Source organism: Lynx canadensis, chromosome C1 (genome assembly GCF_007474595.2).
Source record: "Lynx canadensis isolate LIC74 chromosome C1, mLynCan4.pri.v2, whole genome shotgun sequence".
NCBI classification, from domain to species: Eukaryota; Metazoa; Chordata; class Mammalia; order Carnivora; family Felidae; genus Lynx; species Lynx canadensis.
Window position 1 is genome coordinate 79,634,420 of NC_044310.1, and position 26,836 is coordinate 79,661,255.

General features: G+C 34.5%; 1 protein-coding gene across 4 annotated transcripts in view; it reads right to left on the reverse strand.

Moving 5' to 3' along the window:
- Positions 1-26,836, reverse strand: part of ARHGAP29 (Rho GTPase activating protein 29) — a 65,860-nt gene that overhangs the window by 36,595 nt on the left and 2,429 nt on the right. For 2 of the 4 annotated variants that reach the window (XM_030325735.1, XM_030325737.1), the window contains 2 exons: positions 23,968-24,204; positions 8,857-8,991 (listed from right to left, as the gene is read on the reverse strand). In XM_030325735.1, coding sequence (XP_030181595.1) covers positions 8,857-8,991; positions 23,968-24,172 — 340 coding nt within the window. In that variant the 5' untranslated portion in view covers positions 24,173-24,204. The remainder of the gene's footprint in view (positions 1-8,856; positions 8,992-23,967; positions 24,205-26,836) is intronic. The other 2 variants (XM_030325738.1, XM_030325739.1) reach the window with 2 other exon arrangements.

The window sequence follows — 26,836 nt, forward strand, 5'->3', positions numbered from 1 at the left end:
TATCAGGCAACGAAGGACAAGTATCTTGACAGACAAGAAACATGGGAAACAAGAAACATGGAAAGCTCAACAAGAGCCCCAGCTTACTGCCTAACATCACACAAATTACATTTCCCAGCAAAGGAAACTACTATGGATTAAGGTCACTTTATAATAATGGAGTCAATTTATCAAGGACATAATTCTATACAGTTATGCCCCTGATAAACAACTCAAAATGCATGAAGCAAAACCTAGTAGAATTGCAAATAGACAAATTTATTTACAGTTACAGCCAGAGATTTCAATAGCCCTCTCTCAATAATTGACAGAACAGGTAGATGGAAAATCAGCCACCTCTCCTAGACAGACATTTATAGAACGTTCCATCCAGTAACAGCAGAACACATGTCTCTTCAAATACACACTAAATATTTGCCAAGATAGACTACATAATGGGCCATAAAACAAGTTAAAATGTGTTTAAAAGGATTCAAATCAGGCAAAAAATTGTTCTGTGACTAGATGCAATTAAATTAGAAAGTAATGGAAAGATCTCTGGAAAAATCCAGATACCAGGAAACTAATAACACACTTCTAAATAACCATAGCTTGAAGAAGAAAAAAGGAAATTAGAAAATGTTTTGAACACAAGGAAGATGAAAACACAACATATCAAAATTGATGAAGAAGGGGGGCGCCTAGGTGGCTCAGTAGGTTAAGCATCTGACTCTTGATTTTGGCTCAGATCATGATCTCATAGTTCATGGGATGGAGTTCAGCGTCAGGCACTGTGCTGAAAGTGTGGAATCTGCTTGGGATTCTCTCTGCCCTTCCCCCCATGCCTTTCTCAAGACAGACAGAAAGAAAAGAAAAGAAAGAAGAAGGAAAGAAAGGAAAAGAAAGGAAAGAAGAAAGAAAGAAAAAGAAAGAAAGAAAAAGAAAGAAAGAAGAAAGAAAGAAAGTTTTAATGAAAGGCAGGCAGGTGTAGAAAGGAGGGTTTACAAAGGGGTACACATCATCTGAACTGTGACAGTTTCACAGGGTATGCATGTCAAAATTGATCAAATTGTGTCCTTTAAATACATGTACTTTATTGCATTATCAGTTATACCCTGCTTTAAACATCTCATTGGAAAGTAAACTTTATTATTTTTTTTATTTGGATTTTATATTGAGGTGGTTTTTTTTTTGAAGGTTTCATTTTTTATTTTTTATTTATTTTTCAACATATGAAATCTATTGTCAAATTGGTTTCCATACAATACCCAGTGCTCATCCCAAAAGGTGCCTTCCTCAATACCCATCACCCACCCTCCCCTCCCTCCCACCCCCCATCAACCCTCAGTTTGTTCTCAGTTTTTAAGAGTCTCTTATGCTTTGGCTCTCTCCCACTCTAACCTCTTTTTTTTTTCCCCTTGGAAAGTAAACTTTAAATAGTAACTTATAATGTATATTTAAAATAACTTATAACCAGCAAAAATGTAAAGCCTACTTATATTTCCTAACCTTAACCTGTTAGACTTTAAAGGAAAAAAAATACCGTATAACACCACACCAAATTCTACAATTATTGTTTCTTTCCTAAATGGTTTTCATAGCACTAAACATGACTGGGAGATTTAAGAAGTAATTGTGAATAGTGAAAAGACACTTACTTGAACATCTTCTTTCTTTGCCTTCCTCCTTACTTGAATGAGATTACAACCATCCAATGAAAATTCCTATTATTGCCCTTGCCTCCAATTCAAAACAGCCCTATATTTCTAATATCCTTTCTCTCTTTTTTTTTTTTTTTTCTTTTTCTTCTGCTCAGTGTTTCAAAGAAAGTCTTTGGCTCCTTTCCAGTAATAATCTTCCCACTCTCCTGCATTCTCCAAAACTCTGGGCCACCTTCCTCCATAGTTTTATTATCTCTCACTCAACTGACATTTTTTCTGGGGCGCCTGGGTGGCTCAGTCGGTTGAGCGTCTGACTTTGGCTCAGGTCATGAGTTTGAGGCCCACATCAGGCTCTGTGCTGACAGCTCAGGGCCTGAAGCCTGCTTTGAATTCTGTGTCTCCCTCTTTGCTCCTCCCCTGCTCACAATCTTGTCTATCAAAAATAAATAAAGATAAAAAAAAAAATTTAACTGACATTTTTTCTTATGCTACTAACATACTCAAATCTTTCCTATGTGAAAAAACTTTAATTTTACCATATTTCCTCTTAAACCTAACATCCAACTTAATATTTATTTTATTTATTATTATTATTTTTTACTGCCAAACCTCTATAAATAGGTCATAACTAAATTCACCAGGATTTGGCTTTTCATCCAGTTTAATCATTATTAGGCAGGCCAGATTTGGCCCACCAGAAGTAGTTTGCTGAGCCTGGTTAAGAGGATGGGTCCCGAAGCCAGTCTGCCTAGGTTAAATCTAACTATGTCTCCTACTAAGTTAAGTAACACAACTGCTCTGTGCCTCAGTTTCCTTATTTATAAAATATGGATGATAGTATGTATTTTGAGAACTGTTATAAAAACTGAATGAACTCAGAACAGAGCCTGCTACAAAGAAAATGCTCAATAATGTTAGTTATTATTTCACTCAAAACCACTTTGAACACTGGCAACAAAAACCTATTGGTCAAACTTGGAGGCCTTTTTTCTTGCAAGTTTTCATCCTACCTGACTACTCTGCAACTCTCAACAACTCTACACCTAATTTGTGTGCAACCTTGGGCAAACCTCTCTATGTCCCAGCTTCCTTATCTGCAAAGTAAGAGTTGACAGAACAATATAGTATTGACCTGAAAAATTTGCTGTGCAGATTAATAGCATAATCCAAGCAAAATTTAACAGTGTCTAGCATACAGGAAGTGTATCGTCAATAATGTATGCTATTACTACTACAAATATTAACCACTTGCTTCCATCTTGAAGTCTTCTGCACTGTTAGAAGCAGTTTGTTATAGATAGTAACTAGAAGGAGAGGGCTTCAGAGTTTCAGACCAGAGTTCAAATCTAACCATTACCACTTCTGGAGTTATTCTGGATACATCACCTCACTGCAATTTCTTCGTCTGTAAAATGGTGTATTATTCAAAGAAATGTCAAGCGCTTAGAGTACCCTGCTTGATAGTGAACATGGTGCCCTCACGTTCTATATCTATCTATTGACAATTTTACTTAATAGTCATTCCACTCAGCCTGCAGTTCTCACTTTGGCTCTCTTCTCTATACATTATGCCCACAGAATCACATCCTCTTTCATATCTTTGAGGTAAATGGATCCTTAAAAACTACCTGTCTAGTTTTAACCTCTGAGCTCCAGATCCACACTTCCAATGGTCTGTTTGATATATTCCTTCTGCTTCCCAGGCTTTACCCGCATTATAATCTCAACGTGTCCTAATTGAACTCTACCCTCTCTTCTAGTCTGCCCTTTAAGCCAACTCTTTTCCATACATTTCTTAGCTCATTATCTTTACTTTCAAGATGCCTCTAAAATATTTTCTTCCTTTCCATTCCCACTGCCACTTAGTTCAAAAGGCCACATTTTACTTCTAGTCTGGACTATTTAACAACCTGCTAACTGGTTTCTCTGTCTCCACTCTCTTCTTCCTATTAGACATTTTTCAAAATTCCATCAAAATTTTGCTCAAGGTTTAAATAATTGTCTCCCTTGGGTTCCTTATTAAGTCACTAAGCACTAAGGCACATTTAGTATCTCTTTAAGAAATCACATGAATAGCTTTCATACATAGCATCTATTAGTGACTTTCAAACTTTTTTGACCACAACCTTGCGTAAGAAATACATATTATATCATGACCAAGTATACCATACACACATAATAGTTATAAGTTATATAATACCTATAAAGTTTCTGAAACATTCTTAGGTCTTTTTTTTTTTTTAAGTTTATTTATTTATTTTGAGAGACAAAGAGTGAGCAGGGGAGGGGCAGAGAGAAAGAGAAAGAATTCCAAGCAGGCTCTGTGCTCTCAGCACAGAGCCTGATGTGAGGGTCCATCTCATGAACCGTGAGATCATGACCTGAGCTGAAATCAAGAGTAGGATGCTTAACCGACTGAGTCACCCAGAAACCCCACATCCTTACATCTGATACAATAGTGTTGTATTCTGGTTTTTCTTTTCTATTCTCTTTTGTATTTTAAAAATGTTGGTCACAATCCACTAACCTGATGTCATAATTTAGGGACCACAGGTGAAAACCACTGAATTAAAAGATATAATGAAGCAAATTTTCACCTTATGCATGGGAAAAAATGTTTAGGGGAAAAAACAAACCAAAAACAGTAAGACTTACAAAATGAAAACCTTAAGTTGCTTCTGAGAAACATAAAAGACAACTTGAAGAAATGAAATGCATACTATGTTTTCAGAAATGCTAAGTATATAACTTCTCCTTAATTCATAACTTTAATTATGACTTTATGAATTTATAAACCTTACTCATCCCCTCAAAAATACCAATAGATATTTTTGGGAACTACATAAGCCAATTCAAAAGTCCTGATGGAAAATAAATCCTGAACAAAAGAGTAATAGAAAGAGGAATTACTCCTTTCAGACACTAAAACATACTTTACAACTACAATAAAGATGGTGTGTATTGGCACATGACTAAACAAATCAGTGGGACATAATACGGTCCAAACATGGATATAAACACATATGACAGTTTAGTGTACTTATGATAAAAATGGCATCTCAAATCAGTCAGGAAAAGATGAATTATGTGATAAGTAAGCCAGACATGTAGATACTCTAGAATGTATCAAGGACTTAAATTTAGTAAATGACACCATGACAACATTCAATGAAAAAACACTGGAGAATGCTATTATAATCTCAGAGCAGGGAAGTCCTTCCTATTACTTAAAACCCAAGAACCATACAAAGATTGACAAATTTATTCTTTTTTTTAATGTTTATTTATTTTTGAGAGAAAGAGGGCTAGGGAGAGGCAGAGAGAGAGGGAGACAGAGGATATGAAGCAGGCTCCGCACTGACAGCACAGAGCCCGATGTGGGGTCTGAACTCATGAACTGTGAGATCATGACCTGGGCCAGAGTCAGACACTTAACCAACTGAGCCACCCAGGTTCCCAAGACTGATAAATTTAAATGCAAAATAAAATAAAATACCATAAGCACATCAAAGATAAAGGAAGTCTGCAACTTACATCAAAGTTTAAGGACTAATTTCACTTAACACAGAGTTTCTACAAATCAAAATAGAAAAAAAAGACCAACCATCAAAAAAAAGGGTCAACTCACATAGAAGGATGTATAAATGCCTCCAAAGCATATGAAAAGACAACTGCACTCAAAATAAGGGAAATGCAAATCAAATCTACACCGAGATGCCAATTTTTACTATTAGACTGGATAACAAAGTGTGGTAACCAACTGTGTTGGCAAAGGTGCAGTAAATCAGCATTTTCAGCACTGCTATCAGAAAGGCAGAACCACTGCAAAGGGTGTTTAGCAATATCAGAAATACAAATACAAATGAATAAGGCTATTCATCAAAGCATTATTTATAACAGAAAAAAATTGGAAACAATCCAAACATCTATTAGTGAACTGGTTAAATAAATTATACAGCACATAAATATAACAGATTACCATGCAGCTTTGAAAAAAACAGAACAAATCACAACAAAAGAATTAGGAAATGCTTTATGTACAGAACATAACTCAGAACAATGAGCAAGGAGCAAAAAGGCTACCATTTGTGTAAAAAGGAGGGTAAAGAAGAGAACATATTGTATCATTTATATATGCATAACATGTCTCTGGAAAGATACACAAAAAAATCAATAATAGTTGTCGCTTATCCAGGTAAAGGAAAGGGTAGCTAAGTGAGATAAAATAGACACTTCACTGTTGAATACTCTTTTATGCCATTTGCATTATGAACCATTTGAATGTACTGCCTATTAGAAAATTAAGTTTTCAAAACAGAAAGAAGACACGAGGCTTCTACAATTTTAGATATGTAATTAAAAGCTTTTTTGTCAATTTTTAAACTAGGGCAAAATACAGATCATGAAAAACCTAAATAAATGGTCCTAGTCCTATTAATTTATATTACAAGACTGACCAAAATAACTATAAATCATGAAAACACAAATACTTAAGTACCTAACAAATTACTGAGCGCTGAAGATGTCTTTTATCTACTTCAAAAATAAGCTGTATCTCTCTTACCATATTGCAAATATTTTGTCAGACTGAACTTCCTGCTTGGAAACAGGAGGAGACACAGGAAATACAAATCACTATTAGAATGAATGAGGAAAACCTTATCTTTTAAAGTTTTTAATTTAAAGTTTTAAAATGTTCTTTTAAAGTTATTAAAAAGGTAAATTCCAAAGTTAAAATAAAAAGTAAAAGGAGTTAAAGATTCCAATTTCATTCCAATGCATTTAGTATGCAGAGGAAGCAGACAGACTTTATGCATTAACACCTGTAGTAGCACAAACAAGATTAGACCTCCATGATTCTAAAGTCATTCTGTGTATGTCATCTTTTAATGTTTTGGTATATTTGTCAAATGCATCGACAGTGAAGACATTCAGAACAAGTCATGTCACCTTTGTTTTTTTAAATGTAATCACGGGTTTAAAACAAAATGATCTTCACGTTCCTGTCAGCTTTCTGATCCTAATGTATGACAGCTTTTTTCTTTAAATTTTCCCCCTTTAAAATAGAAATAAAAACACGCTTTTATAGGTTTTTTTTAAATATTAAAATAGCATATGCAAATATCTAGATTGCCAGAGACCAGAGATTCAAAATAGTTTCTACCTCCCCCTTGCCTTTCCAGGGTTTTAAAATTAAATTATCATTAGAAGAAAAAATTAAGTATGTTTGAATTTGACCTCAATTTTTCGGGTCACTGAATATTTTTCATTTGAGGTATCAGTGATGTTCTTAGATGGCCTCAACAATAAGAGTGAGCTGGAAAGGTTTTATTTAAACACATAAATTTATACCAAGGAAAACACAATTTAAAAAATTTTCTAATCTCATGGGGCATATTGAAACAGAAGTTTAGGAACAAAAAAGTAATCTTTTAAATTTCACCCAACACAAAAGTAAAATTGTAACAATAATCCCAAGGGTAAAGACACTCATAGTGGGAGATAATATTCAAAAGATTGCTTTACCTCAAAGGAAAAAAGATCTCCAAGGCAGCTGAGAGGCCACTTTCTTCAAGTCTGTTTCTGGAATGTGGACACCAACTATACACAGGCACACTCCTTCCCCAGGACATCCTGACTGCACACAATAGCTACTGACAACAATTGAATGAACTGTGGTCGCTATTTCCAAGCATGGAAATTTTACTATCTATAGACGCAAATTTCCCTATCTAAGTTAAATGACACTTATAAACAATCTATTTAAAAACAAATTTGGTTACCAAGCACATTTTTAAAAGTCGCAACAGAAACTACCCATTTTTCTCATTTAAAGCCATCTATATGTTTCTCAATGTTTGAAATACGGGGGGAAAAAAAAGAACCACACAAACACAATACATCTATGTCAAAAAACAGAGGAAGTGTTCCTCGGGTATATGGACCATATTTTATTGACAAGCTTTTTATTTTGTCCTCATGCCTCACTCATCCCTTGACACTTGCCCTTTGCCTTCTCTAGATAGGAGTGTGTTCACCAATTGCACCATGTTCTTCACATCCAGATTTCTCGTGCAAGTGCCCCAAATCACAGTCCCAACCTCCACCACCCCACTCAAAAATGCCACTCAACCTCTGAGACTCAGTAATTTCCCTGCCCCAAAGAATCCTTTCCTTTCCTTACTCAACCTGCAGGTAATCACTTTCTACAATTACATTACTTGAATTCATATTACTTGTAAGTGACATATAACACTGACAATCACTTCTTGTACTCTAATTTAAAATTCCATGACATCTTTCTCCAGACCATCTCCTTACTTCTTAGGTGTTCATCAGGTTTCTGCATCCTCTCTCTGTCCCTGGGATCTCTTACTCAGCCTATATTTACTCTGCACAGTCTGAGTTGGTCACCTTCTTCCATTACCACCTAGACACCACACCTTTCAAGTCTGCCTCTTCAACTCACATTAATCATCAACATCCTGCATTTCATCAAATCAGTATCCATCCCCTCCTCTAGAACCACATTCCACCTCCACCACACTCAAGCTTCTGCCTTAGATCAGACTGCCAATCCACATCCAGTCCCTTATTTCTACTAATCTCCTAACTGAATTCCGTCTCATTCTTCTCAAATACTCCCTCACTTTCAATCCTTCTTATATACTGTAGTCCAGAAAAACAGATTCTAACACTTTGGTGGCAAGTCCTTTCATTAGAGGATAAATCCTAATTCTTGATTCTTTATTATATGTAATACACGTGTGTGTGTTTCCATACATATAATTAGTTTCACTTTTTTTATATTAAAAAAAGTCTTTTCTCCATTCAGCTCCCACCTTTAAGTGGAGTTGCTACAAATTACCATTTTCCAGCACCAATTGTCCTCACAAAACAAAGACTTTTGTACACTAATGACCTACTTCAAAAGAGCATGCCCTTTTCAAAAAACTCAAAAATTTTAATATCATTTGTTTAATATATTTCAGGTAGTATTTTAGGCTGCTTCCTGCCAAATAAGTTTTAATTTTTGAAAGGAAAAGAGTTTTAGGTGTGACTCCGTGGGAATATCCACATATCAAAGTATACATAACTCCTACTGACACGTGATACCATACCACATGGGGAGATGGCACTATAGTCATTATAGACCAAAATGTATCACTTGGATGCCTTTTGCCCACACCACCCGCATTTAATAGATCTTTCTTACCTTTTACTTTTGCAGTAAGCATTTCTGCAGCATTCTGAAGATCAACAGAATTGAGGTTCTGATGTTTATTCATTACAGATTTTAAAACACGGAGGAGTTCATCCAGACGTATATGAATGACTTCTTTAAAGCAATCTTAAAGAAAAAAAAAAGGTTTGTTTCCCACCAGGTTTCAGGAATGCAAACTATGACAGATCATTTTGAAACACACTTTAAGTAGAAGCAGTGGCCCCACAATTTTTGCCTACTATACGTTCACTTGTGTTTTCACCATTGCAGTTAGTATATAGTTTATACAGCCTTCAAAAATTCATAATCGTTTTAAGTCAGTAAAGATTTCAGTTACAGTCAAGTTAGTACTACCTTTTTCAGTTTTCCCAGTCTAAATATGTTCCAGATTTCCTTTGAGGCAACTTCGAGTTCAGTTTTTCCTGTTTTATAGTTTCAACCATAACATGCTTTAGAATATATATGGTAACAGAATTAAAGCTCAACAATGCCTGGTATATAAACTAATACTAAAGAACACTTACATGTCAAGTTTCCACATTAGAATTGATTCTTTGCATTAGGTAATTATTAGATTAAAAGTCATATAAGAACTACCATTTGACCTGCCCATTTTAAAAACCTGTGATGTAATTTACATATGATAAAATACACAGATCTTTATATGGTTCAATGAATTTGTGTGCTTTTAGGAAAATCGAATTTGTTGCCAATGATGAAAAATTGAGACATCATTCCAAAAATTCCAGATTTCTGGAATTTACTCTTGAAAACTCAAAATCTGGTTATAGCAGGCTCACATCCTCCTTGGCCATAAGCAGCTGTAACAAAGCAGCACTGCTCTCTTGGGTACCCCCTTCTTCCCAGTCTCTACCTGTCTACCCAAGCCTGCTCTGCTCATTTATACCAACGCTGGGCAGATGGAGGCAGGCAGGATTTTATAACCCCTGGAAATAAGGTGGCCATATGAATTATCATTCAAACCAAAACACTCTAAGCAAGTAAAAAGGGTAATGCTACCCATAATCGTGTCAGCACAATAGGCATATTCCTGGACTATCATCCCAGGCAAATAAGAACGTATAATCACCCTAAACTTTGAAATCCCTCAAGTAATCCTCAAACATCTAAAAGGACAACCACCTTAAATGCAATACTCTGATGTAATATTCCTTTCTGTAGCCTTACATATAGCGCTAGTTTAATAATAGTTAACATTTATTAAGGGGTTCCTAGGTGCTAGGCACTGTTAAAAGCACTTAAAAAGGTATTATCTCATTTAACTTTCATATCAATCTAATTAGGTAGATAATTTTAAAATACCTATTGTACAGTTGAGAATATTGAGGTACACCTAAGTTCACCAAGTTACTAAACTGTGGGGCCAGAATTTGAACCCAGAGAGTATAATTACAGAAGCCATGCTCTTAATGTTACACCTGCCTCCCTACTGAAATAGCTTAAAAAGCAAACAAAACCCATTTTTTAAACACAATGTCATCTTATACAATTTTTCAGAAATGTTAAAAAGATAACCATCAGAAAGAAAAACTGTCTTTAGATTAAAAACAAAAATGAAAAATTCTACCACCATCTACCAATATTCCATTCATTAACTACATTATCAAGAGAAAAAAATATGTATAAGAGGTGTAGGCAAGGTAGGGAGGTAGATCTATCAGGGCAAAGAGTATTCCAGGAAGAGGCAAACAATAGTTCAGGGAGAGATGGAAGCAGAGAGAACAGAGTACCTTCAGGAGAAAACATGACTCATTCATCCAATAAATTTTAATTTTAAAGGTGCTGGCCTAAGTAGCCTTAGAATGAGTGAGTCTATAAGACTAAAAGAAAACAAAACGCACAAAAGTTTATACTCTATTGTATTGACAAAGTGCTTCCAATGAGGCTTTGGTTAATGATTCTGATGTTGTTATACATATGTACTGGAATTGAACAACTGGGTAAATGGATGGTGGATGGTGGGAACCAGGAATCTCACTGTTGGCACAGAAATTCACAAATAAACAGGAGAAGGAGGCTATAAGGATCCATACTGTGGTAGATTACAGTTGGATGCTTCATAAACCTATGTTTATGGAGCACCTGGCTGGCTCAGTCAGTAGGGCATGCAACTCTTCATCTTGGGGTTGTGAGTTCAAGCCCACGTTGGGTATAGAGATTATTTAAAAATAAAAGCTTTAAAAACGAATTCATGTTTAGCTTAATACAGACACAGGTGGCTGTATCTAATATAGAAATGTTTATAGATATGTGTATTTACACAGGTTAGTATACACACATATATTTCTTTGATCTGTCCACTGAAAGGGCCTAAAGGAAATGAAACGTATCACTGTGAGCTTGGTTTCTAATACTGTTCTCTAATAAAAGGAAAAGGAACCAGGGCTTCTTAGAGAAAGGGATGACCCTAGGACCGGGGAAGGAAACATGCAAGATGAGTTAGAAGGATCCAGTAGAACCAGAAAGTAAGAGCTTAGAAAAACTAACCCTCACACTGAATAAGGTATGCCAAGAGCACAAAGGAGCCAACTGAGAGAGCTCCTAATGGCCAAAGCTAGAAAAATTTGAGCAACAAATAAAGTAGTACTGGATTATAACCCAAAATATAAATAAATATAAATGAGCACATACTGACACAAATGAATAAATTAACACGTGAAAGAGAAGAGACAAATCTCTTGTATAGAAGAATGCCAAATAATTTATGTAGATCTTTTGTCCTCAAGGAGGTGGAGCATGCACATAGTGACTTCCTTCCAAAGAATACAGTAGAGAAAGGTGAACAAAATGAGTAACTTTAAAGTAGAGAAACTTTACTATTAAAGACAGGTGATCAAGGTCAACATTAACAGTGATATACCACGTTTATAGTAATTATTCTTCACATGATCCATGATGAAAATGGCACTTCACATATGTTATCTTCCTCCTCAATATCCCAATCTAATCATGAGAAAAACATCAAATTCTAATCAAGGTACATCCTACAAAAAAACTGGTACTCCCTAAAATCGTAAAGGTCATCAGGGCGCCTGGGTGGCTCAGTCAGTTACGCATCCAACTTCAGCTCAGGTCATGATCTCATGGTTTGTGGGTTGGAGCCGCATGTCCGGCCTTGTGCTGACAGCTCAGCGCCTGGAGCCTGCTTCAGATTCTTTGTTTCCCTCTCTTTCTGCCCCTCCCCAGCTCACGGTCTGTCTCTCTCTCAAAAATAAAATAGACATTAAAAAAATAAATAAATATGGGAATGCAAGCTGGTGCACCCACTCTGGAAAGCAGTATGGAGGTTCCTCAAAAAACAAAATAGAACTACCCTACAACCCAGCAATTGCACTACTAGCCGTTTACCCATGGGATACAGGTGTGCTGTTTCGAAGGGACACATGCACCCCCATGTTTATAGCAGCACTATCAATAATAGCCAAAGTATGGAAAGACCCCAAATGTCCATCGATGGATGAATGGATAAAGAAGATGTGGTACACACACACACACACACACACACACCCACACACACATGGAGTATTACTCAGCAATCAAAAGAATGAAATCTTGCCATTTGCAACTACGTGGATGGAACTGGAGGGTATTATGCTAAGTGAAATTAGAAAAAGACAAAAATCATATGACTTCACTCATATGAGAACTTTAAGAGACAAAACAGATGAACATAAGGGAAGGGAAACAAAAATAAATAAAAACGGGGGGGGCAAAACAGAGAGACTCATAAATATGGAGAACAAACTGAGGGTTACTGGAGAGGTTGTGGCAGGGGGGATGGGCTAAATGGGTAAGGGGCACTAAGGAATCTACTCCTGAAATCACTGTTGCACTACATGCTAATTTGGATGTAAATTTTTAAAATAAAAAATAAATTTAAATAAATAAATAATAAAATAAAATAACTGTCAAGGGCATCCAAAGTGAAGAAAGTCTGAGAAACTGTCACAATCACGAACAGCCTAAGGAGACATGAGAATTAAATGTAATAGGATAGGATCCTAGAAGAGAAAAACAACATTAGGAACAATTTATGGCAATATGAATAAACTATGGGCTTTAATCAATAAGAATGCATCATTAGTATCAAATATTGGTTCATTAACAGATGTACTCTACTAATGTAAGATATTAATAAATAAGGAAAAACTGGGTATAAGAATATATGGGAATTCTCTATATGATCTTCTCAGTTTTTCTGTAAATCAAAAACTGTTCTAAAAATAAGGTCTATTTAAGCCAAAGTATGGAAAGAGCCCAAATGTCCATGACAGATGAATGGATAGAGAAGATGTGGTATATATATACAATGGAGTATCAGCTGGCAATCAAAAAGCTGAAATCTTGCCATTTGCAACGAGAATGGAACTAGAAGGTATTATGCTAAACGAAATAAGTCAGAGAAAGACAAATATCATATGACTTTCACTCATATGAGGAATTTAAGATACAAAAGAGATGAACATAAGGGAAGGGAAGCAAAAAGAATATAAACAAGGAGGAGACAAAACATAAGAGACTCAAATACAGAGAACAAACTGAGGGTTGCTGAAGGGGCTGTGGGTGGGGGGGATGGGCTAAATAGGTAAGGGGCATTAAGGAAGACACTGGGGATGAGCACTGGGTGTTATACACAGGGGATGAATCACTAGAATCTACTCCTGAAAACATGATTGCACTATATGCTAACTTGGATGTAAATTAAAAATAAATTAATTAATTAAAAATATACATATAATAAAAAAATAAGGTCTATTTAAAAAATGACATACAAATGGGCAAGAAATATTAGGAATTTTATGTACTGTTGGAATTTTCCCCATAAATATATGTTACTTTTATAATTAAACATTTTTAATTCCTAGGGAAAATGTGGTATGCAATTTAAAGAATTATCTTAAATGATCACTATATGGTCTGTTTTATAATTGTGTATGTTAGCTCATTCAGTAGGTTTACTTGGTTGACACAATACAGCTTAGTGGTTGGTTAAAAACATTATCTCTAGAACCAGATTGCTTGAATTTGAACTTCAGTTCCATGGTTCATAAACCTTGGGTGAGTTACTTAACCTCTCGGTGCCTCAGTTTCCTCATCCATAAAAGGAAGATAATGGTAGTAGCTACTTTATAGGATTATTGGATTAAATGAGTTAAAACACATAATGTACTTGGAACAGTGGCCAGAACATAGTAAGCCCTCCATAAATGTTTATAGCTATTTTTATTAGTGTATGCAATAGTAGAAACAGGTTAATAACATAGATTAGGTCTGAAATGGAACCTCATAGCTTTGAAATAAAACAAACTTCTGGAAAATAATAAAATTTGAATAGCTTTAAAAAATAACATACAGGGGAGCCTGGGTGGCACAGTCGGTTAAGCGTCCGACTTCAGCCAGGTCACGATCTCGCGGTCCGTGAGTTCGAGCCCCGCGTCGGGCTCTGGGCTGATGGCTCAGAGCCTGGAGCCTGTTTCCAATTCTGTGTCTCCCTCTCTCTCTGCCCCTCCCCCGTTCATGCTCTGTCTCTCTCTGTCCCAAAAATAAATGAACGTTGAAAAAAAAAAAATAACATATAAAAAACAAATAAAGCTAGTTAATGGTAATACTGCTGCCTACTTATCAAAATCAAGGTTGAATGATTATCTAATATCATAAAACCTAACCTATGTTAGTCCTAAAAAAGAGAAAGGAAAGCCAGTTATCTCTGTCCTGTATTCTTGATGTTTCACAACAAAATCTACAGATATTAATACACTTGGGGAATGCTGTAAAAATACTTATTTTAAGATCTCAGGTCAAAAGAGCTTGATTGTGGAGTGTCAACAACCATCAATATTCAAAATTAGTGTTGGGTATTAACAACTACAAGATACTAATGGCTTAAGTGCCTAAATAAACCAAGGTAATAAATTCTGGACTTTTCAGAGCCAAGGAAATTAAATATGTGGAATTAAATATATTTCAAAACTATTATGTTTTTCAATTTTCTTAGTTTTAATTTCTAACACAATAAATAGTAACAGATACAGCCCACACAAACAAAAATCTTCAGGATCCTCAATAATTTTTAACAGTATTAAGAGGTCTTAAGAATCCCTACCATGGTTTTTCTTAAAAATCACTGCAAAACATTCCAATAACTGTTAACATAAATGTTTTATCAACTTGAAATTCTTTTTTTCCTATAAGGAAGCCTTTATAAACAGATATTGAAGTTGTTTCAAATCAAACTATAAAAAACAGTAACTGAGTTCTTTAGTAATAAATTTCAGAAGTGTCTCAAATTACCCTGTAATTCCAATTTCCTGTAACCGAACACTTTTCTGAAGCCTATAAATCAACAGAAATAAACATGATAGCTACTTTTTAGAAATGTTAATTACAAGGATTCATAAACTTTCCTGAGTAGATGAGTCAACTACTAGAACATCAGTATGTCCTGATAATACTTCAAATGGGACTTAATAATTTAGCAAGCTCTTAATTATGTATTATAAGTGGTAAAAAAAAAAAAGAAGTTCCATTTTTACCAACGTTCTTTCCCCTTATAATAGACTAAAGCTATCTCATGTTATTTTTATGAAGCAAAAAGCCTCTTAAACTGAAAATACAACTTTGTAAAAAGGGCTTAAGGAATTTAAGCAGCTCTTTCACCAACAGTACTCTTCCCACTCCACAGCCCCCCCCCACCGCCCCCCAAAAACAGTCGCAGTAATGAGCAAAGCAAATGAGGTTAGTAACTGTTCTTCCCCAATACAAAAGAAAGCTGCAAGTGGCTAATTGGTGTGATAGAAAATAATGGATTCGGGGGGGGGGGGGGGCCCTGGCTGGCTCAGTCAATAGAGCAGGCAACTCTTGATCTCAGGGTTTTTCACATCAGGTGTGGAGCCTATTCAAAAAAAAAAAAGAATAGATTTAGATCAAGAAACCTGGGTTCCAATGCTTGATCTTCCACTTCCTTGAAATAACCATATGCAACTAACTCTTAGTTTCTCTAATCCCTGATTTATCATCCATAGAACAGAATTAGTAAGAACACTGTTCTAGCTACTTTGTTATTGTGAATGTCAAATAAATGAACAAAAACAAAACTGTTTTACTGACTTAATACACATAAATAGCTATTATTTCTGTTAAACCTGTAAGCCAAACTAAATACCTTTGACAATAGATTTGTCTCACATAGAACTACATTCAGCAAATACACTTACAGCAAGGTCCTACAATATTTTGGCTAATGGAAAAGAGACCTTTAAGTTTCAATTTCATTTTACATGTAAATTCTAAATTAATGAATTAACTAGAAATAAAGTTATTATTAAAGATATTTGTTATAATATTTCTATTTTTATCACGTTATAGTATTTAACTTAGTCATATAACTAAATACAAGACCATTTTTAAGTTTTATAGTGCCCACATTGTAAATGCAATGAAATTTATACTACAAAGATATTCAATATGCAGTATTATAACATTCAGCCAAAATCTTAATACTAGTTATCTAGAAGAGTAAAACTCCTGTATCCCAATGTTTGCTTGTTTATCTACCATCCCTGTAATATGGTAATTTGAATTTTAATTTATCGTTTCACTCATTTGTGCCACTTATTTTCGGCTTCACTCAGCTTATCAAGTGAAAACAGATTAGCTAGCTCCATTTTTTGGTTCTCATATATTAACACAATACCACAGTGTTTATATTGCAAACACTTCATGGAAATGCTTAAGTAAATAAATGAAAAAACCATGGTGTTTTCCTTGATTTAAAAAAACTGACAATAATTTTTAAAACCAGTCTTGTTAATTCAGCTTAACCTCTGTGGGAAAGCAATGAAAACAAGGAGGAAAATAAGTTTCAGAACATATCACTAGGAAACTCCCCTTTTTTGCTGTAATGACTTCTGAATTTACATGATAAAAGCAAAGCCTGAACAGCAGCTTTCTTTATCCAGCCACTTGGGGATTATAAAATAAATAGCTGACGTTCAAAAACACTCATTCTAAGAGCTTTACAAATATGAACTCTAATGCTCACAACATCTCACTGATGTAGGTACTATTATTTCCTTTCAACAGATGTAGAAACTGAGGCACTGAGAAGGTAAGTAACTTGCTCAAGGCTATATACAACCAGCAAGTGTCAGAATGAGGATTCCACCTCAGTGTTCCACCTCTAGAATTGTGCTCCTGATCACTAGGATACATTAACATGATTAAAGAAGTTATAGCTTAATGACAGGTGATCTGCAGTCTGTAACTTCTAATCAAATATGCCAGTTACTATTATAAACGGTGTTAAATTATATAAACCATTCTAGGCAAGTGCAAAAAACAAGTCTCCTAAGAGCTGGTACATGTGTCATGAATGAGCTACCTATATTTCACACTTCATTCCTCAAATGTTCACTTCTAAGTCATAACCTATCAACATTTACCTGAACTTCTCCTAAGTGCTATCCATTAGAAATCACTTCTGGAGAGGTTTCCTTCTAAAAGAACACATTAGGAGGACATATCTAAGACTAGCAACCTAATGTTTTCAATATTTCACAAAATTTCTGGCACAATATAGAGGATGAAAGTTAAATACTAATATCAATATTAAGTATTAAGTTAAATATAAATATTCATCAATGGTAAAATTAACACTCATTGATATTTGTTGAAATAAATTTACACATTCTCCTATATATTCACCTGAGGAAATCTTAATTAATCAACAAGACAGGATTTCAATTGAAACTCTGAAAATTTATGCAGAACTTCCCTGTCACGACTGAATGTATTAGTTAATGGCATTAATTTTTTTTTTTAAGTTTATTTGAGAGAGAGAGAGAGCGCGCGTGAGCGAGCAGGGGAGGGGCAGAGAGAGAGGGAGAAAATCCCAAGCATGCTCCATGCTGTCAGCAAAGAGCCCAATGCAAGGCTTGAACTCACGAACTGTGAGATCATGACCTGAGCCAAAAGCAAGAGTCAGACGCTTAACCCACTGAGCCTGAGCCACCCAGGTGCCCAAGCATTAAACTTTTTATCTAACTTCTCCTATTCAAAAAAATTTGCTTTACAAAGTTAACATAACTCTTCTGACTAAAGTTCTGCCAAATTCAGGACCTACACAGAATTCATCAGAAGTTATCACTTATAAGATTCAGTTATATTTTTATAAAATAAAAGTGACACACCTTTAAATTAGAAAGTTCTTTTTTAATTAGAGAACTTTATTTGAAACAGATGATAAAGTTTTATCTTCCTTTCTAGCCTATTTAAAGAACAAAACAGGGGCGCCTGGGTGGCTCAGTTAAGCATCTGACTCTTGATCTCGGCTCAGGTCAAGATCTCACAGTTTGTGAGTTCAAGACCTGCATTGGGCTCTGCACTGACAGAGGGGAGCCTGCTTGTGATTCTCTCTCTCCCTCTCTGCCCCTCCCCTGCTCTCTCTCTCTCTCTCTCAAAAATAAACATTTGAAAAAATAAAGGACAAAACAAAGGCACCATTGTCACAACAGTAAACTTTTATTAAAATCCATTCTTAAAATAATGTTACATAATAAAGAAGATGTAAGAAGTATTAGACTAACTACTGATTTTCCTTAAAATATATTTTACAGTGGCAATAGACCCTTCTAAGTGCTGAGTGCAGAAAAATTAAGTAATTTGCACTATTCTTTCTAATCTAATTAAAAAGCCTTGCACCTTTCAAAATCACTGTTGAACCTCCTTGAATGGTGTTTTACCTGGAAATGAGGAAGTATGCCACAGAGTTTAAGATTATTCTATGAACTAGAACAACACTTATGAATCTGTTCTTTGGAATTCAGAACACATTATTCCTCAGGGGGACAGCTGTGAACTTGAAGTAGTTTATACAGCACATATGTTAATCTGCAGTGTTAAATATAAACACAGACAATATATGTATAACAGAGTGCATTCAGCATTTTAATATAAAATGTAAAATTTGGCCTTGTAATTATTCATACTGCACCTTAATAGCACTGGATAGAAATCTAAAACTTCAAATTCCACATGTGCTACTTATATAAGAGAAGAGGATAACCTCCTCCTGGAAATAAACAGTGGTCAGAGAAGCAGCAAACTCTATCAGTCATCCTATCTAAGTATGTGTTTTCAAAGTCCTCTGATGTCGCACATTAAACTCTCCATTTTTATTTGTAAATAAAAAGAGCAAAAACAAACTGCATACCTATCTTTCATATTACCACAGAGCTCTTTGGTAGATGCTTATTTCTGTCATCAGTTCCTCAACAACTATGGCAATATGAGTTTCACATTCTCACTTGGGAAATTTTCACAAATACCACACTTAAGATAGTTATCATAAAATTCACCTTTAAAAAATCCTATAGGGGCACCTGGCAGCTCAGTCGGTTAAACATCCGACTCTTGGTTTCGGCTCAGGTCATGATCTCACGGTTCATGAGTTCAAGCCTTGCACTGGGCTCTGTGCTGACAGCATGAAGCCTGCGTGGGATTCTCTCTCTCCCTCTCTCCCTGCCCCTCCCCCACTCCCACTGTGTCTCTCTCTCTCTCTCTCTCAAAATAAATAAACTTAAAAACTTTTTTAAAAATTAAAATTAAAAAATTCTATAGACTGGTGGGAGGCAGATGTCCTCTAAAATGCATTATATAGTTTAAAGACATATACTTAACTGTCTTCTCTAGCTCTGAACTCTTCAATATTCAGAACAATGTAGAATCTCCAACTCCAATCAAATTTTGGGAATCACAGAATTATAAAACTGATAGCATCTGGTATAGCACCTCATTCTTAAATCATTAAATGACTTAAACCATATTCTAAAACTAGTCAGTAGCAGAACAAGGCCTAGAACCTAGAAAATGTGATTCTCTTTCCGGAGCTCTTCTGCCATCAATTACTGACAATTTTTATCAATTTGTATAATTGGGCTGGAAACTGATCTGCTAGTTCAAATCAAAGAAGGGCATGAAAGCTATATACTTCAAAAGCAACTTAACAGGATTCCAAATAGACTAAGAGTTCCTACTTCTAGGTAAAATTTTCTTAAATTTGCTCTGATAACTTTTTCTAGGTTTCTTTTAATGCTATAGAATTAAAAAATATTTACAGTTCAAGAATTCATCTGAATGTTCTTGAGATTGATAAAGATCAAATGTCTATGCCAGCACCATCCAATAGAAATTTCTGCAATAGTGTAAATATTTATCTTCCACTGTCCAAGATGATAGCCACTAGCCACATGTGGCTAATAACTTGAAATGTGGGTACTGCAACTGAGGAGCTGAATTTATGTTAATTAAACAGCCACATTTCTAGAGATTACCATATTGGACAGTGCAGGTCTAGATAATCTCCACTAAAAACAGAACTGGTTGATGAAATAATGAAGACTGAGTGGTATTTTTAAAGTACTTGCCATGTGAAGCAGTTGAGACACCAAGGAAAGAAACACCATTCTGCATTTATAACCTCCAGATTCCAAACGAAATCACTATATATCAGCAATGAGAGGTTGATGAAATCACACAACCTACGTTATACATACAACTCATCTGTGAAATGGGGCTAAAAGTACCTGTCTTTGGGGGCACCTGGGTTGCTCAGTCTGTTGAGCATCACTCTTGATTTTAGCTCTTGTCATGATCTCACAGTTCATAGGATTGAGCACTACATCGGGCTCTGCTCTCATAGTACAAAGCTTGCTTGGGATTCTTTTTCCCTCTCTCTTTGCCCCTCCTCCACTCATGCATGCGCTCTCTCTCTCTCTCTCTCTCTCTCTCTCTCTCAAAAATAAACATTTAAAAAATAATAAAAATAAAATTTCCTGTGACTTAGTAAATATGGAAATAAAATGGAAATCACTATGTTTAAAAAAAAAAAAGGTACCTGCCTTTGTGGAACTCTGTGATTAAATGCTGTTTCCCTGTAAAATGTAAAGCACCATATATAATTAAGTATCATTTCTAGAACTAGTTTGAGAAAAAGGAAAACGTGGCTGTAAACCAATCACAAAGCTGTTAATCCAAGCCTAGCCTCAAAAATACGAACACCGGAAGGAACAGTCAACTGATTTTGCATATCATTGCCTCATGACAGGTAACGTATATAAAGAAAATGGCATTTAGGTTAAACCAAAAAGTGATTTAACTGTATACCTACATTCTGTATTCTTAAAAGCTAACTTTTCAGCAATTTTAACAGCCAACTGATATGAATTAAAGGGTAACAATGCCAATAATTTGGCATCCTTCCTCTTAAGGAGGCAAAAGACAAAATATTGACAAGGCCACTGACAAGGCTCTGTCACTCCAAAAGGAAAACAGTGAAACAGCTCTCTGTCTGACCAGTTTACAACTGTGGTGAATAAAAACAGCAGAAGTCCAGGGAAATTTCTCAATACCCAGAAGACAAAAGTATGGCCCATGTCTAGTGTAAAGGTATATAATAACACCATATTAAATAATTACAGAATTTTAAACTTTTTATCTGCTTTCCTGAAGATTATATCTTGTGTGATTCTTATAATAATTCTGTTAAGGAATAGTCTGATACTCTAACAAGCTAGAAATCATAACCAAGATTAGACACAAACATATTATTATGTAGCATTCTTATTATATATAATGAGGTGAATTTATATATTTATATATAGTCCCTTGTTTAAGAAAAACAAACAAAAAAATTTCTATCGACTCAAAACTAGTATATTTCTGGATCTTGATAACAAGGATCCAAAGACAGAAAATAAATTCTTGTTAAATCCAAGGTTTATTTTGAGATAGCATACACATATCCTTTTAACTCTGATTGAAGAACCAAACATTAAAATCAATCCAAGGTAAATAATGAAAATTCTCTGGCCACAGCTTACTAATGACAGTGCTGGTTATCCAAAAGATGGTTTTTACATTTTAAAAATTAATTTACCAGTCATAAATGGCAAGCATTTTTATTATTAGCAATAAAATCAAGTATTTAAATTTTGAAGTACTGGCTTTCTTATTAAAAAGATAGTATCTTTACAAAATGTTAATACTAAATGTCCATAAAAACTTTGTTTCCATATGCCTCCTTTCATCTCAGGGGTTAGCCTCCTTTTGCCATATTATAAATTTTTCTCCTTTTTCACTTAGAATCAACTTTCAATCCTCTTCCTTCCTAGTCTCTGAATTGTCTATTCACAAATTAAAACTCACATTAAAAAAACTGAAGTTAAAGAGTTGTCCAACTTGTTTTAAATTACTATCATTTTAAATCTGTGAGAGAAGAGATAAATATGCAAGATCAGGATTTTTAAATGATATCAATCCCCTGAGAACACAAATAAAAACAAAAATCAGACCTAAGAATCTTATTTATATTAATGAACATTTACTTAAATTGATACATTAAAGAAAACCATACTTTACCCTAAATTGAGGTAAATGATTTGTCAACCAAGACATCATTTTAAATTTCACTTTCAAAACTAACCCAGTTAATGAACTTACATCAAAAAGAATGACTCTTACTGTAAAATTTTCAAAACTAATTTAAAACAATTAACCCAATTAAGAACAAGCCTTTATTTAAAGCTAGGCTTTTTAAAATAAATGGCAGATAGTGTCATTTGGCAGAAATTTGTTCCCAGTATAATGCTTAAAGTATTTAAAATACCTTTTCACAATAAATTAAAACTTTATTACCATTGAATCAACTATAATTAGACTTGAAAATCAAGCTATAAAATGAACAAGAATATAGGCAACTTATTTATTTATATATATATTTATATATAGTCTCAAAAACATGATTTATGTGACTGTTTTAAGGAAAATTCAAATACTAAAATTTTGAGGCTATAATTCAAGTCCAGTTATTTTGGGCATTTCAAATTGAAAAATTAGGTTAGAAATAAACTCTTAAAAGCAGCATATTTGTACTAAAAGCATCTTAGTACAAGATGTGATTTTATGATATTTCTAGAACATGTATCAGAAAATATTTAACATATATACAAAAAATATTTATTAAACATTTATGTCTATGAAGCCCAAGGAGGTCTCATATAAATAAAACTAGTATCTTCATTCTCTACATCCAGATCTACCATTATGAATATGGAAATGAACTACTATTTATCACAAAAGAATAGGGGCTGTATCTTTTTTATCACTGCCATCAAATATGAATATAAAACAGGCATCAAAAGTTAAAAGACTTAGAGACTAAGATCAAGTTGGGGAATGCAGATGTGTGTAACTCTTTAGAAGAATCAAGTCTTGGGCTTCATTGTCCATTTCTAACTAGACAGAGAATAAATTCTGTGACTATCCCTTAATTCTATAATAGGTTATATATGGGAGGAGCACCTGGGTGGCTTAGTCTGTTAAGCCTCTGACTTCGGCTCAGGTCATGATCTCACCATTCGTGAGTTCAAGACCCGTGTCAGACTCTGTGCTGACAGCTCAGAGCCTGGAACGTGCTTCAGATTCTGTGTGTCCCTCTCTCTCTGCCCCTCCCTTGCTTGCACCCTGTCTCTCTCTCTCAAAAATAAATAAACATTAAAAAAAATTTTTTAATAGGTTATGTAGAACAACAAAACAGAATTGTGATTTTTGAGGAACAAAATTCACTCAAACGCAGAGATTCTAGATTAAGTTTTAGGAACAATATAGAAAACTAAATCTAGGTATAAGTATCAAAAATGTAAATTATAAACATTAGTTTGCTTTTTATAGACCAATCAATGCACCGTGGTACCATTAACAAGAAGGTTACAATTTCAATGATCTAAAATTTTTCCATGTTCAAATGGGCCCAACTGCTAAGAAGCAAAGACTGAGTTTTGGTTTTTGTATTATTATTTCCTCACATCTACCAGCGCTTCTATTATGTATTATACTATATCTAATAATAAAATAGTTTACATCGTAACACCAAACACCAAACATCTGTTGGGGAAGAAGCTGTTAATTAACTAAAGCAGAATACCCTGTTCCTAACACTGTGTAAGCATTTATCTGAAACTAGGCTGGCATTTAAAATTTTACCAACTATCCAGTAAGAATGCTAAGAGAAAATAATTGACAAACCTGAAAGAATAGCTTCTTTCAAATATAGTAACATATGCGAGAACTTCCTGATATCATTCACCAACTCCTTGATGTAATCCGGATCAAAAATGGAATTGGAACTTATGGACTTGAGCCCCATTTCAGGAGCTGTAACATCGGTAGAGAGTTGGCCTGATGACAAAACACGTTTTTTCTTTGTCTTTTTCTGTTTGTGAGCAATCATCCTTTCACAGAACAGTCAGAAAAACTGAAATCCTTAAGCAGAAGGGAAAAAAAAGAAAAGAGAGAAACACAAAAACTACATCAACCAGGGGAAACATTATACTAGGTTTTCACAAATAGCCCATAGCCCACCTAGTATTCTATTAGTAGTATTCTATTAACAACAACAAACACTGTACTACTGATGGCAGCAGCTTCCATTTATTAAGTGCCATTGATCTTGACAACTCTATGATGTGCAAACTACTGTTCTCTTCATTTCACAAATAAGCAACCTGAGCTTTGTAGGTGAAATAATTTGTCTCAGTTCTCAGCTAAAAAATGATGAACTGGTACTTAAAACCCAGATCTGTCTTGTTGCCAAAATCCATTCTCTTAATAACTTCCTCTTAACTCCTAGGGTACAGAATTTTTTAAATTGTAAAAGTTATTCTGAAATGTCATTTAGTAGAAGAATATATTCTACCACCATGACATCAGCTTCAAAAATAAAGATGCAGTATGAGTTCTGAAAAAAGAAAAGACCTGTTTTCAAAACCCCCTCCCCATCACTTACTATGTGTATCGTGATAAACTGTTAATCCTCTCTTAACTTTGGTATGCTCATTAATAAAATGGGAATAACATTCTAACAACACCTACATTGTGAGATTATGGTAAGCATTAAAAGATACAATGGTATAGAAGTGTACGACACATAAAAGAAGTTCAATCATAGTTATTTTTCAGTAATAACGCTTACACACACACAGACACACACACGCGCACACACACACACACACAGATTTGAGGTTATCAATTTTCAGCAAGAACATTTTTTTGTTGAAAACAAGTTCTAAGGGTGTCTACTAATCTGATACACCCTAATTGATTGAACAAATAAATGTATGAATATCAGAGCAATATTTTTGTTAATTTCAGGATGGTATAGTAAAAACACAGTCTTTTGAAATGAGATTTAGACTTGACTTCTGGCTGAATCCTTTCTAAACATACAACCTATACAATTTGCTTACAGGCTGTGTGAGAATTAAAAGTGACCACAAAATTAAAAGATCTCACGTTAAAACACAATCCTGGCACATAGTTGGAACTCAAGAAAATCTTAGCTTGTTTCTGCTTCATCCTCACATTTTACCTTTCCAGAACTGAAAGTCCTAATTTTGTTTGCATTTCTTACAATCAAAAAGGAAATTACTGGAGAAATTATGTTAGTTCAAGCATATCACTAAGGCATTTTACAAATATTTTGTCTTCAATATTTTGTTACTTTCAGAATGGTAGAATTACTAAGGACTCTGTGAAACTTACAGTGGGAAGTTTTATGTAATATTCACTTCCAGGTCATGTGTAAGATTTATTATTGAATCACTTATTCTTTCCTATACCTCACCCAATTCTCTAAATTTTTTCCTTCCTCATCTACAGTATCTTTAATCTATCTACTTCTATCTATACTATCATACTAGGTAAATTTTGTGAATGTTTCTGTGCGGTATGTGTGTTGGAATGCATAAAACATAAAACAGATTCTAAGGAACCAGGTGATATACTCAGATGTTTTCTATGCTATCGCATTTCATTTTTTAAAATGGTGGCTACAGCCCACCAAATTGGTTTTATACTCATAATGGGTCATGACCCTACAACCTGAAAAACACTGACTATTTGACTCAGGATCCTGTCTATATACATTTCCATTTGCCTGGGGTACTCTTTCCCCTTTGTTTACTCATTCTGACCTCAGCTCAAAGATCATTTCCTCAAAGAAATCTTCCTGGACCACCAATACCCCTGTAAATACCACCACCAAAGCAGAATGGAATCTCCTCTTAGATGCATTCTAGCATCTTACACTTTTCATCACTGCACTTATCAAAGTTCAAATAGACTATTCATATTTTCCTCTCTAGACTATAATCTCAAGGGATCAAGGATTCAGTTTGCTAACCATCTGTTCTCAGCTCACAGCACAGTGCCTGGCATAGGAGGGATGATCTACTCAAAACTATTTGCAGAATAAATGATTTTGCAGAATGAATACTGGGCTTATAAATTTGTAAAGTTGCAATTAATTTTTACAGAAACAAAAAAGGTTAACTTTGGATTATTGCAGTAAAATCTGTAAAAATCTGTCTCTAAAACAGTATATTTCAAAAAAGAAAAAAACAAGTATGTAAAGCCAATAAAGGCAAGATCACACAAAACTGGAATCAAAGTTGGACTTCTACTCTTCTTTCTCTACTGTTGAGGTTTATATAAGGTTATATAAGGTTTCCCTACCTCTCTTAGCTTTTAAAGTTCTTTTATTAAATATTTTTGTTAATCTCAAATTATTTCTGAGAATGTGATTTCTACATTTAAGCTAGTTCCAACTTACCTAACATTAATCCTTAAATGTGTAGATAATTCTAAAATGAGCCTAGAACAATTTTTTAGTACAATTATTATATATGTCTTCCCACCAACACTAAAAACAGGACAGTACCTTGTGTGGGAAGCTTTCACAAATCACTAATTGAGAAGACAACTCCTAACATCACTTTTGCAGCTTACTTATTAAAGTCACTCTGATTAATTCTGACAGCTTTTAGTTTAGTAAAAAGATAGTTATTAAAGACATATATCATAAATTTCAAATAAAACAACTCACCTATCTAAGCAA